This window comes from Ranitomeya imitator, chromosome 2 (genome assembly GCF_032444005.1).
Source record: "Ranitomeya imitator isolate aRanImi1 chromosome 2, aRanImi1.pri, whole genome shotgun sequence".
In the NCBI taxonomy this organism is placed as follows: Eukaryota; Metazoa; Chordata; class Amphibia; order Anura; family Dendrobatidae; genus Ranitomeya; species Ranitomeya imitator.
The window spans coordinates 59,229,488-59,245,704 of record NC_091283.1 but is presented as its reverse complement, the minus strand read 5'-3'; the positions used below and the strand labels follow the sequence as shown (position 1 = coordinate 59,245,704).

The 16,217-nt window shown below is 44.8% G+C and overlaps 1 protein-coding gene across 1 annotated transcript in view; it reads left to right on the top strand.

Annotated features, from left to right (window-relative positions):
* Positions 1–16,217, top strand: part of LOC138666247 (vomeronasal type-2 receptor 26-like) — a 33,158-nt gene that overhangs the window by 8,729 nt on the left and 8,212 nt on the right. The window contains exons 4-5 of the mRNA XM_069754479.1: positions 11,725–12,016; positions 14,331–15,131. Coding sequence (XP_069610580.1) covers positions 11,725–12,016; positions 14,331–15,131 — 1,093 coding nt within the window. The remainder of the gene's footprint in view (positions 1–11,724; positions 12,017–14,330; positions 15,132–16,217) is intronic.

Below are 16,217 nucleotides of genomic sequence, written 5' to 3'. Positions count from 1 at the left end.
ATTCTGATTATGTATTTTATTTTCTCATTTCCCATTTTCTTAGGTGCCATCATGACTGCTATGTTCCTTCTGAGTTTTCTTGCTGGGTTACATCTTCCTTTCATCCCTTATAGAGAATTCCTGTTCCATTGCATGGATATCTTTTCTATGGGATCTGGTTCCTATTGACCACACTATTATGGTGATATTCTCTTCCCTATTGGAGGTATCTCTAGTATTATTATATGTGTATGTATGTATATTTTGTTTATTCTTTCTTTATTACTTTGATCTCAACTCCTTTCCCCCCCCCTCCCCCCTTTTTAGCTAGGACCCTATATATTTTATTTTTGTCATTTACTTATTTTGTGTCTTGCATCCAGTCTTATTTGGTCCCTCTATTTTTATTTATTATTTATTACTTATTTTTATTTCCTTTTCTTCCCCCCTCTCTTATGGAGTATTCGTCTTATCCATATAGATTGCGCTTATTTCTTTGCTTAGGGATCAGTGCTAGGCATTGTTGCCAGCACTGCCCTGTGCGCTCTGACCGCTTGTTTCTATTTTCTATACTGGTCCTCTATTGCGCATGTGCTCCTTTTCTGGTATTCGGCTTTTTTCGGGCTCCACACGAATGTTCTCGTGTGAGCGGAAGTGATCTCATCTGTTTTCGGCATTTATTCCGGCTTTACGGCTCACTTAGCATCCTCTCGCCTCTGAGCCGCTGGACACGCGCTGGCTTCCCCGATATTCGTGTGAGTATTGGAGGTTTATGCATCACCTTAGGGCGGCGATTAGGGTTTTATTACCACATGCGATCCGACTTGTGGTCCATTGTTGGGGGGCCGATATCTCGGCATTTAGTTTTGGCTGTTATACATTTATTATGCGTCCTTATTTATTGTTTATTACTGGGGGGCTATTACTCTGCCTCTACTTTATTATTTCTGTGGGACCGTGATTTTGGTTCTTTCTGGTGTTTGGATTTTGGTTTATATCTGACATTACAGTGATATTGTTTTTTTGTTCTATTTTGTGATATTTTCTTTTTTTATAGTGGTCCTCCCACACTAGCTGGTTTTGATATGTGACTTATTCATAGTTCTATACAGGTATCACCTTTTTTATATTTATATTGTGGTAATTAGTAATAGATGTATGTATGTGGGTGTGTGTGTATATGTACACCTACGGATGTGATTTTCTATAGGTATACTAGTTATGCCTATTTGCACCAACGTGTGCAGGCTTGTCGGTTTTGTTATATACTCCTATAGGGACCTTGTTTCTTTGTCTTTGGTTCACTTGATATTCCATTTTCTTTTTATTGTACACATCCCCCTCATCCTGGCTTCTGGGACTTATGGATCTTTTCTAATAAAGGACTCTTTCTTTTTGGTCTTTGGTGTTTCTTTATCACATTGTTTTTCGGTGTCCCTCTTTAATTAAAATTTTTTTTCCTTCTGGATGGGGTTTATTTTTGTTTATATATATTTATTTATGTATGAAAAATTGTTGTAATATGTATTTTGTTCTGCCACTACAGACTTCCTTGAAAAAGGCGATACGCCGAAACGTTGGAGTTTTGTGTCTGTCATTCATTTGTTGCTGGCTATCCATGAATAAATTTATTTGCATCAAGGACATTTGAGTGTGGACTTGTTGAGTGCCGAAGGTTATCTCTTTTTTATATTTCTTATCCTCCACAGGATTTCGTATGGATCCGGCTAAGGTCAATGCGGTCCTGGAGTGGGAGCGTCCTGAGGACCTTAAGGCCTTACAGAGGTTTTTAGGTGTTGCACACTACTATCGCAAATTTATTAAAGACTTTTCAGTAGTAACCAAACCTTTAACAGATATGACCAAGAGAGGCACAGACTTCTCTGCCTGGTCCACTGCTGCCGGTCAGGCTTTTGAGACTTTGAAGAAGTGTTTTTCTACTCCACCCATACTAATACAGCCTGACATCACGCAGCCATTTGTGGTAGAGGTGGATGCCTCTGAGGTGGGGGTGGGAGCTGTATTGTCACAGGGGATTTCTCCGAGTACGTGGCGTCCATGTGCATTTTTCTCGAAAAAATTATCACCTACTGAGAGGAATTATGATATTGGTAACAGGGAACTGTTGGCAATTAAATGGGCATTTTAAGAATGGCGCCATTTTTTGGAGGGAGCACTTCACCCAGTCATGGTGATCACAGATCACAAAAATCTGTTGTATTTAGAATCTGCAAAGCGTCTCACACCTAGGCAAGCTAGGTGGTCTCTGTTCTTCGCCAGGCTCAATTTCTACATTATGTATAGGCCAGGAAGCAAGAATGTCAAGGCCGATGCGTTATCCCATTGTTTTCCAGGGGGTGGGGATAACTGTGAGCCAGGTCCTATAGTGCAGAAGGGTGTAATTGTCGCTGCAATTAATTCGGATCTTGAGAGAGAGGTGGTAGAGGCGCAGGGGGATGACCCAGCAGCCTGTCCTTTAGGTAAACTGTACGTACCTCCTAATCTTCGTCTAAGGCTACGTTCACACTAGCGTTCGGCTAGTGTGCGTCGCGCTAGCGTCGGGCGACGCAGCGGCGACGCATGCATCATGCGCCCCTATGTTTAACATGGGGGACGCATGCGTTTTTGCTTGTTGCGTTTTCCGACACGTGCGTCTTTTTTGACGCTAGCGTCGGACCAAGAAAACGCAACAAGTTGCATTTTTCTTGCGTCCGATTTTCGTCAAAAAACGACGCACGCGTCGAAAAACGCAGCGTTTTTGCGTGCGTTTGCACGTGTTTTTCGGTGCGTTGTGCGTCGCGTCGCCGACGCAGCGGCGCACAACGCTAGTGTGAACGTAGCCTTAGGGTCATCAATGAACATCATGATTTGGTTCTGGCCGGACACCCTGGAAGTAGGGTTACCTCGGACCTTCTGACTCGGCGTTTTTGGTGGTCTGGGGTAAATCATGATGTACAGGAATGTCACTGCCTGCAGTGCGTGTGCACGTTCCAAGACGCCTCGTACTCGCCCATCTGGGTCTCGCCAACCTCTGGAGATTCCCAATAGACCTTGGACCCATTTGTCAATAGACTTCATCACTGACTTACCATTTTCTGAGGGTAGTACAGTTATTTTAGTCGTAGTTAACAGATTTAGCAAAATGTCACATTTTATTGCTCTTCCCACGTTACCGAATGCCAAGACTCTGACACAGATCTTTATCAAGGAGGTTATGAGATTGCATGGTGTTCCTTCAGATATTGTATCAGACCGTGGGGTGCAGTTTATTTCTAAGTCTTGGAGGGCTTTTTGCAGCCGGTTGGGGATTCATTTGTCATTTTCTTCAACTTTTCATCCTCAATCTAATGGTCAAACAGAACGTGTAAATCAAAATCTTGAAACTTATCTCAGGTGTTTCATTTCAGAAAATCAGGAGGACTGGGTTAAATACTTACCGTTGGCAGAGTTTGCTATAAACAACCGTACTCATGAGTCCACTGGTAAGTCCCCGTTTTTTGGGGCATATGATTTTCATCCTCAATTCAGTTCTTTTAATAGGAAGGATTCCTCAGGGGTGCCTGAAGAGGAGAGGTTTTCTTCGTCCATCACGTCCATTTGGCAAGGGGTTCTTGATAAATTAAAGATGATGGGTTCCAGGTATAAGAATGCAGCTGATCGGAGACGTGTGGAAGGTCCGGACCTGTGTGTGGGTGATTGGGTTTGGTTGTCTTCGAAAAATATTAAGCTGCGAGTTCCTTCGTGGAAATTGGGCCCTAGGTTCATTGGCTCTTATAGGATTGTGGCCGTCGTGAATTCTGTTGCTTTTCGGCTCGCTTTGCCTCAGTCATTTAAGATCCATAATGTTTTTCATCGCTCTTTACTCAAGAAGGTTGTGGCGTCATCCAATCCGTCCCCTTCACCTCCGTCTCCGGTCCTTGTTGATGGAAATCTCGAGTTCCAGATTTCCAGGGTTATGGATTCTCGTTTAGTTCGTCGGTCCCTACAATATCTGGTACACTGTAGAGGGTACGGTCCTGAGGAGAGGACGTGGGTACCCGCTGCCGATGTCCATGCGGTTAGGTCGGTTCGGTGTTGTGAATTCAGCTCTTGGGCTCCCTCCGGTGGTTATGAGTGGTAGTGCTGCGGTAGTTGGATCGCAGCATTTATCAGGTGTTTCTATTTTTTGCAATTTGGGCTGGGCTATTTAGTCCTGCTTTGTCCTTTAGTCAGTGCCAGTTGTCCATTGTTTTTGGAGGATTCACATCCATACCTGGTCTCTTCTGTTCTGCTGTTCATTTCAACAAAGATAAGTTCTGGCTTTGTTTTTGCTGTCCACCTGCTGTGGACCTTATAGTTCTGTGCATTTTCATGTTTGGTCTAGTCCAGCTTTGTCAGTGAAGGATTTTTTGCAGCCTAGCTGTGTCTCTGGAGATGCAGATATACCCTCCATGTCTTTAGTCAGATGTGGTGATTTGTATTTTCTGTGGTGGATATTTTCTAGTGTTTTAATACTGACCGCATAGTACTCTGTCCTATTCTTTCTTTTTAGCTATGGCCTCCTATGCTAAATCCTGATTTCATGTCTGCGTATGTTATTTCCCTCTCCTCTCACAGTCAATATTTGTGGGGGGCTGTCTATCCTTTGGGGATTTTCTCTGAGGCAAGATGGGTTTCCTGTTTCTGTCTTTAGGGGTAGTTAGTTCTTAGGCTGTGTCGGCTACTTCTAGTTGTGCTGCTAAGTTCAGGGTTTGCGGTCAGTACAGGGACCACCTTCTCCAGAGTACGTCTCATGCTGCTCCTTGGCCACCAGATCATAACAGTACAACTGGCCAACAATGAGTTAATTACATCTCAGAAGAAGAGAGGGAAGGTTTTGAGCCATTTTTTTTTCCTTAGCCTGTTTTGTCTTTTCCTCCCTCTTAATCTCTGGGTGGCTACGGAACCTAGTAATAACATGGATGTTCAGGAGTTAGTTTCTCGGGTGGATCAGCTTGCTGCTAGGGTACAGGGTATTTCAGATTATATTATTCAGACTCCTGCCTTAGAACCTAAGATTCCTACTCCTGATTTATTTTTTGGTGACAGATCCAAAATTTTTGAGTTTCAAAAATAACTGTAAACTGTTTTTTGCATTGAGACCCCGGTCCTCTGGTGACCCCATTCAGCAGGTTAGAATCATCATATCCCTGCTGCGTGGTGACCCACAGGATTGGGCATTTTCCCTGGAATCTGGCAACCCTGCTTTGCTTAAAGTTGATTCTTTCTTTCAAGCATTGGGGTTATTGTATGATGCGCCTAATTCTGTGGATCAAGCTGAGAAGATCTTGTTGGCCCTGTGTCAGGGTCAAGAAGCGGCAGAATCGTATTGCCAGAAATTTAGAAAATGGTCTGTACTGACTAAATGGAATGAGGATGCCATGGTTGCAATTTTCAGAAAGGGTCTTTCTGAATCCGTTAAAGATGTTATGGTGGGGTTCCCCACGCCTGCTGGTCTGAGTGATTCTATGTCTCTGGCCATTCAGATTGATCGGCGCTTGCGCGAGCGCAGAGTTGTGCACACTGTGGCATTGTCCTCCGAGCGGAGCCCTGAGTCTATGCAGTGTGATAGGATTTTGTCTAGAGCTGAACGACAAGGATTTAGGCGTCAGAATAGGTTGTGTTTTTACTGCGGCGATTCTGCTCATGTTATTTCTGATTGCCCTAAGCGTACTAAGAGAATCGCTAGTTCTGTTACCATCAGTACTGTACAACCTAAATTTCTGTTATCTGTGACCTTGATCTGCTCATTATCGTCATTTTCTGTCATGGCATTTGTGAATTCAGGCGCCGCTCTGAATTTAATGGACTTAGAATTTGCCAGACGTTGTGGTTTCCCCTTGCAGCCTTTGCAGAACCCTATTCCTTTAAGGGGCATTGATGCTATACCGTTGGCTAAAAATAAACCTCAGTTTTGGACACAGCTGACCATGCGCATGGCGCCCGCCCATCAGGAAGATTGTCGTTTTCTGGTGTTGCATAATTTGCATGATGATATTGTGCTGGGTTTTCCATGTTTACAGCTACATAATCTGGTGTTAGATTGGAAATCTATGTCTGTGACTAGTTGGGGTTGTCAGGGGGTTTATGGTCATGTTCCTTTGATGTCAATTTCCTCTTCCCCCTCTTCTGAAATTCCTGAGTTTTTGTCAGATTTCCAGGATGTATTCGATGAGCCCAAATCCAGTTCCCTTCCACCACATAGGGACTATGATTGCACTATTGACTTGATTCTAGGTTGTAAGTTCCCTAAGGGTCGACTTTTCAACCTGTCTGTGCCAGAACATGCCGCCATGCGGAGCTATATTAAGGAGTCTTTGGAGAAGGGGCATATTCGGCCATCTTCTTCACCATTGGGAGCAGGGTTTTTTTTATTGCCAAGAAGGATGGCTCCTTGAGACCGTGTATTGATTATCGCCTCTTGAATAAGATCATGGTCAAATTTCAATACCCTTTGCCTTTGCTTACTGATTTGTTTGCTAGGATTAAGGGGGCTAGCTGGTTTACTAAGATTGACCTTCGAGGGGCATATAATCTTATTCGTATTAAACAGGGTGACGAATGGAAAACTGCATTTAATACGCCCGAAGGCCATTTTGAATACCTTGTGATGCCATTCGAACTCTCTAATGCCCCATCTGTGTTCCAGTCCTTCATGCATGATATCTTCCGAAGTTATCTTGATAAATTCATGGTTGTATATTTGGATGATATTTTGATTTTTTCCGATGATTGGGAGTCTCATGTGAAACAGGTCAGGATGGTATTTCAGATCCTCCGTAATGCTTTGTTTGTGAAGGGGTCGAAGTGCCTCTTTGGAGTGCAGAAGTTTTCTTTTTTGGGCTTCATTTTTTCTCCCTCATCTATTGAAATGGATCCAGTTAAGGTTCAGGCCATTCATGATTGGATTCAGCCCACATCTGTGAAGAGCCTTCAGAAATTCTTGGGCTTTGCTAATTTTTATCGTCGTTTCATTGCCAACTTCTCCAGTGTGGTTAAACCTCTGACCGATTTGACAAAGAAAGGAGCTGATGTGACTAATTGGTCCTCTGCGGCTGTTTCTGCCTTTCAGGAGCTTAAACGCCGATTTACTTCTGCCCCTGTGTTGCGTCAGCCGGATGTTTCTCTTCCATTTCAGGTTGAGGTTGACGCGTCTGAGATTGGGGCAGGGGCCGTTTTGTCTCAGAGGAATTCTGATGGTTCCTTGATGAAACCATGTGCCTTCTTTTCTCGGAAGTTTTCGCCTGCGGAACGCAATCATGATGTCGGCAATCGGGAGTTGTTGGCTATGAAGTGGGCATTTGAGGAGTGGCGACATTGGCTTGAGGGGGCCAAGCACCGTATTGTGGTCCTAACCGATTATAAGAATCTGATTTACCTCGAGTCTGCCAAACGGCTGAATCCTAGACAGGCTCGATGGTCCCTGTTTTTCTCCCGTTTTGATTTTGTGGTCTCGTACATTCCTGGTACTAAGAATGTTAAGGCGGATGCCCTCTCTAGGAGTTTTTTTCCTGATTCCCCTGGGGTTCTTGAGCCGGTTGGCATTCTGAAGGAAGGGGTGATTCTTTCTGACATCTCCCCTGATTTACGATGGGTTCTTCAGGAATTTCAGGCTAATAAACCTGACCGCTGTCCAGTGGGGAAACTGTTTGTTCCTGATAGATGGACTAGTAAAGTGATTTCTGAGGTTCATTGTTCTGTGTTGGCTGGTCATCCTGGGATTTTTGGTACCAGAGATTTGGTTGGTAGGTCCTTTTGGTGGCCTTCTTTGTCGTGGGATGTGCGTTCTTTTGTGCAGTCCTGTGGGATTTGTGCGCGGGCTAAGCCTTGCTGTTCACGCGCTAGTGGGTTGCTTCTGCCTTTACCGGTCCCTGAGAGACCTTGGATGCATATTTCTATGGATTTTATTTCAGAGCTTCCGGTTTCCCAGAGCATGTCTTATCTGGGTGGTTTGTGACCGGTTTTCTAAGATGGTTCATTTGGTACCTTTGCCTAAATTGCCTTCCTCTTCTGATTTGGTTCCGTTGTTTTTTCAGCATGTGGTTCGTTTGCATGGCATTCCGGAGAATATTGTGTCCGATAGAGGTTCCCAGTTTGTTTCTAGGTTTTGGCGGGCCTTTTGTGCTAGGCTGGGCATTGATTTGTCTTTTTCTTCCGCATTTCATCCTCAGACAAATGGCCAAACCGAGCAAACTAATCAGACTTTGGAAACTTATTTGAGATGCTTTGTGTCTGCTGATCAGGATGATTGAGTGGCTTTCTTGCCATTGGCCGAGTTTGCCCTTAATAACCGGGCTAGTTCTGCTACCTTGGTTTCGCCTTTTTTTGTAATTTTGGTTTTCATCCTCGTTTTTCTTCAGGGAAGGTTGAGCCATCTGATTGTCCTGGTGTGGATTCTGTGGTTGACAGGCTGCAGCAGATTTGGGCTCATGTGGTGGACAATTTGGTGCTGTCTCAGGAGGAGGCTCAGCGTTTTGCTAACCGTCGTCGGCGTGTTGGTTCCCGGCTTCGGGTTGGGGATTTGGTCTGGTTGTCTTCCCGTCATGTTCCTATGAAGGTTTCTTCCCCTAAGTTCAAGCCTCGGTTTATTGGTCCTTATAGGATTTCTGAGATTATCAATCCAGTGTCTTTTCGTTTGGCCCTTCCAGACTCTTTTTCCATCCATAATGTTTTCCATAGATCTTTGTTGCGGAAGTATGTGGTGCCCGTTGTTCCCTCTGTTGATCCTCCGGCCCCGGTGTTGATTGATGGGGAGTTGGAGTATGTGGTTGAGAAGATTTTGGATTCTCGTTTTTCGAGGCGGAAGCTTCAGTATCTGGTCAAATGGAAGGGTTATGGCCAGGAGGATAATTCTTGGGTTGTTGCCTCTGATGTTCATGCTGACGATTTGGTTCGTGCCTTTCATTTGGCTCGTCCTGATCGGCCTGGGGACTCTGGTGAGGGTTCAGTGACCCCTCCTCAAGGGGGGGGGTACTGTTGTGAATTCTGCTCTTGGGCTCCACCCGGTGGTTATGAGTGGTACTGCTGCGGTAGTTGGATCGCAGCATTTATCAGGTGTTTCTATTTTTTGCAATTTGGGCTGGGCTATTTAGTCCTGCTTTATCCTTTAGTCAGTGCCAGTTGTCCATTGTTTTTGGAGGATTCACATCCATACCTGGTCTCTTCTGTTCTGCTGTTCATCTCAACAAAGATAAGTTCTGGCTTTGTTTTTGCTGTCCACCTGCTGTGGACCCTATAGTTCTGTGCATTTTCATGTTTGGTCTAGTCCAGCTTTGTCAGTGAAGGATTTTTTGCAGCCTAGCTGTGTCTCTGGAGATGCAGATATACCCTCCATGTCTTTAGTCAGATGTGGTGATTTGTATTTTCTGTGGTGGATATTTTCTAGTGTTTTAATACTGACCGCATAGTACTCTGTCCTATTCTTTCTTTTTAGCTATGGCCTCCTATGCTAAATCCTGATTTCATGTCTGCGTATGTTATTTCCCTCTCCTCTCACAGTCAATATTTGTGGGGGGGCTGTCTTTCCTTTGGGGATTTTCTCTGAGGCAAGATAGGTTTCCTGTTTCTGTCTTTAGGGGTAGTTAGTTCTTAGGCTGTGTCGAGGGGTCTAGGGAGTGTTAGGTACCCCCCACGGCTACTTCTAGTTGCGCTGCTAAGTTCAGGGTTTGCGGTCAGTACAGGGACCACCTTCTCCAGAGTACGTCTCATGCTGCTCCTAGGCCACCAGATCATAACAGTTCGGCCTTGTCATACAACTCATCCTGAGAAACCTGGTCCTGAGGTTCCGGAGGTCCCTCGTAGAAAGGGGGGTACTGTCACGGGGCTACCGCGACAGAGGTTCCAGAGAACCGCAGCGCTCTGGGCCTCGTTCACGCACAGTGAACAGAAGCTCTTCTCCTGTTTTTTTGACCTGGCTGCTTTGTGCCAGCAGTGCAGGAGTTAACCTTATTTGCTAAGTTGCTGTGAGCTGGGTCTCTCAGCTGAAGTGGATTTTTGTAATCTCCTCCTCTGTATAGACCCAGCCTTGACTACAGCTAGTGTCAGTGATCAGTTCTGCTACCTGGCTTGGTGGCTGAAGGAGAGTGATATTTGGAGCTTGGAGGTTTATTACAGAGATTGGTGTCTGTTGTTTTGGTTGCTTGTTAAACCTGTTTTCCTTCCTAGTTTTCTCCTTCTCTTCCCTTCTATGTGTACCCTCTGTAGTTGTGTGAGCATTTGGTGAGTTTGAGACTTTTAGTTACCTTGTCTGTATAACCTCTTTATTGTTGTTTTTATTCACTGGTGCAATCCTCCTCCCTGGGGGGGAGAGGGGGCCACTTATAGGGCCTGCACAGGAGACAGGGAAACGCTGGCGGCTCAGGCCTCCTAACCATCATAGGTACCCCCAAGATAAGGGAAAGCCAGGGCCCCATTAAAGTGGTAGGGAAAGGTGCGGGTCCCAGTACTCCTGCCTCTTTAACGCCGCTTATGGCGTGACAGTACCTATGCCCTTACAATACATGCAAGGCCATCAAAGGGGTAACCCTGTGGGTATTTGAAGACATTGGATAGGTGGGTATAATTCCACCACTCTTCTATGCGTTCTGGTTAGGGTCTTCTCTTTATTCCTCCTGGGCCGTCTTCCCACCTCCCCGTGTCATTCTTGGATTTCTGTTTTACAGTCCCTTTAACTGTTTTTTTTCCTAACTCTTTTATACCGCTTTTACCGCCTTTCTGCAGCTATATTTTCAGGCTCCAGTGCATTTTTATGCTATATCAGACGGTCTCAGTGGCCAAGGGTCTCTCTTCTCCCCCTGAACAGCAGGGCATTTTTTCTGACTGTTAGACCGCTTCCTACTACTGTCATGCTCGGGGTGTAATGCTGTCTGGTAGCCTAACTGATTGAAGCCCCAGCTTTACTTGGGGCTAGGCCACAAACTTTTTCACCCTTAGGGTGGCCTGGTACCTTCTTTGAACCCCCGTCTGTCTCAGGGGGTCAGAGAGTGGCCTTTATTATCTCATTAAACACTTTTTTGTGCTATTTTCTTGGGGAGGGGTCTATTTTTCCAGATTTTCTTCTTAGTCTCCAGGCTGTATTTGCATTTGTGCAAGTACCTTTTCTGCCTTTCTTTATCTGTCTCTGCCATCTTTTTTTCAACAAGTGTCAAGAAGCATCCATATGGATGTTCATTTGTAAAGCTTCCCTTTTGTAAGTACAAGTTGAAACACACTGCAGCCAATTCTGCTGTTCAGTGCCCATCTTGGCTCAGATCCTGGTCTAAAGATCCATCATCCAAAAATGCCCTTACTTAGCTCCCCATCAGAGGAAATGGGCTCTTTGGGCAGCACCTAGATGGCATAACCAGGGAAGCTACCCCGTGCCAGACTGATCTGCTTCCACAGAATCAGAAAAGGTCTTAGCCATCTAGGTGCTTCCAGAAGTTTTACTCTATTTGGAACTCATCTTCCCACAAAGGCAACAAGAAGTCCACCAAACCCTCCAATCCCAGACAGCCATTGTTCAAGCCTAAACCTTCCCGGCAAGAAATAGAAGATGTCCATGTGCTCTGTGTCGGCATATGGACATTTTAGAGAGCTTGTCTCACAAATCGAGGCCATCGACAATCTCTCAGAGCAATGGCCGCTGTGGTGGACTTTGGCCACTTATCTTGACACAAACACAACATACGTGCATGAGCTTTTAAACATTCCCTTTGCTGATTTTTCTCACGGTGTCTCTTTATTTAGTGCCTATACGGAAAAATACCAGACAGCTCTCACAGTTCTATTTGCCATTGAAGAAATTAATAGGAACGAGGATCTTCTACCAAATATCACTTTGGGAATTCACCTATTTGAATCCTTCATGAACGAAGTTGAAACGCTGAAAGCTTATATGGAAATACTAAGTGGAAGGTGCTACAACATTCCTAATTATAAGTGTGTGAGCCAAGAACATCTGGTAGCTGTGGTGGGGTTTGCATCTTCAGTTCTTTCTCTTCTGGTGGCAAATACATTTGGAATTTATGGCTACCCACAGGTAGGTGTCTTTAGGATGCCCCTCTGTGATTTAATATGTTCCTAAGTAGAGAACTCCCTCTATGATTGCCATGCACTCTAATAATTGTACTGGTGTGTAAGGGTGCATGCATAGTTCATACATCATCCTAGTAAGGCACTGTATCCTTCTCAAGAAGTAATAGCATAGTATTAATTAACTTGGAGTATTTCCGGATGTATACTTCCAATTCAAGGCGTTAATGTGTGCTACAACAAAGCCATACGGTGGCATATCTCAGTCTTTGGCTCTTAGGGTACCGTCACACTAAGCGACGCTGCAGCGATACCGACAACGATGTCGATCGCTGCAGCGTCACTGTTTGGTCGCTGGAGAGCTGTCACACAGACAGCTCTCCAGCGACCAACGATCCCGAGGTCCCCGGTAACCAGGGTAAACATTGGGTTACTAAGCGCAGGGCCGCGCTTAGTAACCCAATGTTTACCCTGGTTACCAGCGTAAACGTTAAAAAAAACAAACACTACATACTTACGTTCAGCTGTCTGTCCTCCGGCGCTCTGCTTTCCTCTGCACTGTCACCGCCGGTCAGCCGGAAAGCACAGCGGTGACGTCACCGCTGTGCTTTCCGGCTGGCCGCCGCTGACACAGGATGCAGGAGTGCAGAAAAGCACAGCGCCGGGGACAGACAGCTGAAGGTAAGTATGTAGTGTTTGTTTTTTTTAACGTTTATGCTGGTAACCAGGGTAAACATCGGGTTACTAAGCGCGGCCGTGCGCTTAGTAACCCGATGTTTACCCTGGTTACCAGTGAAGACATCGCTGAATCGGTGTCACACACGCCGATTCAGCGATGTCAGCGGGAGATCCAGCGACGAAAGAAAGTTTCAAACGATCTGCTACGACGTACGATTCTCAGCGGGGTCCCTGATCGCAGTAGCGTGTCAGACACAGCGAGATCGTAACGATATCGCTGGCACGTCACGGATCGTGCCGTCCTAGTGATCAAAGTGCCACTGTGTGACGGTACCCTTAGTTTCATTTAAAAAAAAGTATTTTGTGTATTTTTTTCTGTGCCAAGTCCTCCTGTATAGAGAAGTGCAGCAGACTGTGTTCTTATATAGAAAATTAGGAATGTTAAGTATACCAAAAAGTCTCTTGGAATATGTTGGCCGCATGCACTTGCCTCAGTTTTTTTGGGGTTAATGCATGGAATTTACTCATATAAAGAAGCTTTATCTACGGTTTAGACTGTGACATTTGCATCATAGGCTCGGTTTGTTCACATCAATTAAGGATAGAGGCGCATATATTACTTTTTTTGCCAGCAGAATTACAACTCCCATTATAAATCAATAGGTAGAGTTGAGCGAAAACATTTTCAGGACTCTAGCCCAGTTTGTTAGTCCTTGTTGGCTGAACCAGGGCCCAGCGAACCTACTCTTATTTGCCAGCATCCTTGGCACCTCTTCTGATGATGGACGCCTATGCAATGTAATCGTTGATAATCCAAAGAGGCACCCAGATGCTTGAAGGTAGGAGGAAGTTCGTATGGCCATGGTCCACAAACTACCAATGTGGCTGCTGGTCCTGGCTTCTGCGAATCATTTTGCTTAACTCTATCAACAGGATCTGTCAAGAGCTACAGTTAGGTCACTTCTTTCTGGCTTATGCATATATTATATTAATGGAGCCTAAAGGCCCCTCTACAGATTAGATGAAAGATGGCGAAACCCAATATTTTTGGTGGGACCATCCGATGCTTATGGGGGCTTCTCAAATCTTTCCTGAAATATTATATTAACTGTGGAAATCAGGTAGTTGAAATTTAAAGGGGTTCTCACAAGAAACATTTCTGAGACCAACCCTGGGACTCTCGCCTGTCTCCAGAACGGCGCAGCACATACAAAAGCTCTCTCCTGTCACTGCTATGGCAGTGCTCTATACAGCCGAGCAAATGCACTGTATTCCCTTACTTCAGAAGTGGGACCTGCATCTGTCAGACATTTATGGCATATCTTATATGTATGCCATAAATGTGTCTTGTGGGACAACCATTTAAAATACCTGATCCTTTTGTTTTCGGGGAAAATAAGCCACTGTCAAGAGATTTCTGGCAGAGGCGTTATCCCTTCTAATGAAAACGATGGAGTCGGAAAATAACTGTTGCCAGAACGAGGATTTGGCCCATAGCTATCTAGAGTATGGTCAACTCAAGATTTTGTCATGTTGTTATAAAACGGAAGCAGCCAAATTTCAAACTTTATAGTCAGTTCTTATCAGATTCAACCACAGATGCCATGTTTGATGACAAATAAGAAAGTCCTTTTGAATTACAGATCAGCTATGGGGCCACAGACCCTCATCTAAGTAATAAGTTGATATTTCCATACTTCTACCGCACTGTTCCCAGCTCTGTCCATCTGCACAATGCATTGAGTTCAGTGCTGAAGCATTTTGGTTGGGCCTGGGTTGGCATAGTTTATTCCAACGTTGAAAGCAATGAAAATGCAATCCAAAAGTTAAAATCTTCCATTATAACACAAGGGGGTTGTATTGAGTTCACAGAAAAGTTCCTCGGTTCCACAAACTACTGGATTACTGAGTATGAACGTATTGCTAAAGTCATTTCTGAGTCCACGGCAACCATTATTGTCTTTTGGGCTGACCTTGAATTTACAACTAATTTATATTTTTTACTACATACTTTAACAAGGACAGAGAAAGTCTGGATTATTCTTACCGACATGTACCATCTCCTAAACCCAACCACGGACATCTTCGACCTCAGCCCTTTCCATGGAGCTTTGGCCGTTCAGATGAAAACGATGGAGATTCCTGGACTCATGCCTTTCCTTTGGAACATTACGTTGGACCAATACACCTTCTGCAATTTTATTTTCCTCTGCAAGATCGTCTTATATGAATGTAAACTAGTTGATGGCAAATTGCTACATCACACGTGCAAACACGACAAAGCAAAGAAGATTCTGATGGGTGTAGAGACCCTGGTGGAGAGTTATCGAGTATATAACGCCATATATGCCTTGGCTCATGCCCTTCATATGTTTATGGCATCCAAGTACAGTAAGGAATCGCAGATAGAGGGTGTGTCTCTATCTTATGAACATCCATTGAAGGTGACTCGAGTGACAAGACTTCTTTTTGTATACTATAGCGAGTAGCAATTATGCTTTAAATTAAATAATGGTCCATATTATAAAAACATTGTTTTTAGCCCCCAAATTTTCACTAGTCAATATCCTAATATATGTTTTAAAGGGTTTAGAACTACCTTTGTAATACACCGCTCCAGCTGCCAGGGACATGCCACTTGATTTGAGGTCTTTAAATAACTAATATAGCGTAATACATACCGTAATAATACTAGAGGAACAGCTTCATAAAGATTCCCTGTAGAAATGGTCTTTTTAGCATTATCTATAAAGCGAACTTATATTGTTGCCCCTAGCTGTAGGTTATTAAGCCTTTTAAAGTGTCATGGAAATGGCGGCACATCTATGCAGTCATGCTATCTTCAAACCCTCCCGTTCTGGTCAATTCCTGTCTCCTCCAAGCTTTTCAATGATCCTTTAAGGTACCGTCACACTTAGCGACGCTGCAGCGATACCGACAACGATCCGGATCGCTGCAGAGTCGCTGTTTGGTCGCTGGAGAGCTGTCACACAGACCGCTCTCCAGCGACCAACGATGCCGGTAACCAGGGTAAACATCGGGTAACTAAGCGCAGGGCCGCGCTTAGTAACCCGATGTTTACCCTGGTTACCATCCTAAAAGTAAAAAAAACAAACAGTACATACTTACCTACAGCCGTCTGTCCTCCAGCGCTGTGCTCTGCACTCCTCCTGTACTGTCTGTGTGAGCACAGCGGCCAGAAAGCAGAGCGGTGACGTCACCGCTCTGCTTTCCGGCTGACCGACGCTCACAGTCAGTGCAGGAGGAGAGCAGAGCACAGCGCTGGAGGACAGACGGCTGTAGGTAAGTATGTACTGTTTGTTTTTTTTAATTTTAGGATGGTAACCAGGGTAAACATCGGGTTACTAAGCGCGGCCCTGCGCTTAGTACCTGATGTTTACCCTGGTTACCAGTGAAGACATCGCTGAATCGGTGTCACACACGCCGATTCAGCGATGTCTGCAGGGAGTCCAGCGACGAAATAAAGTTCTGGACTTTCTTCCCTGACCAGCGACAGCACAGCAGGGGCC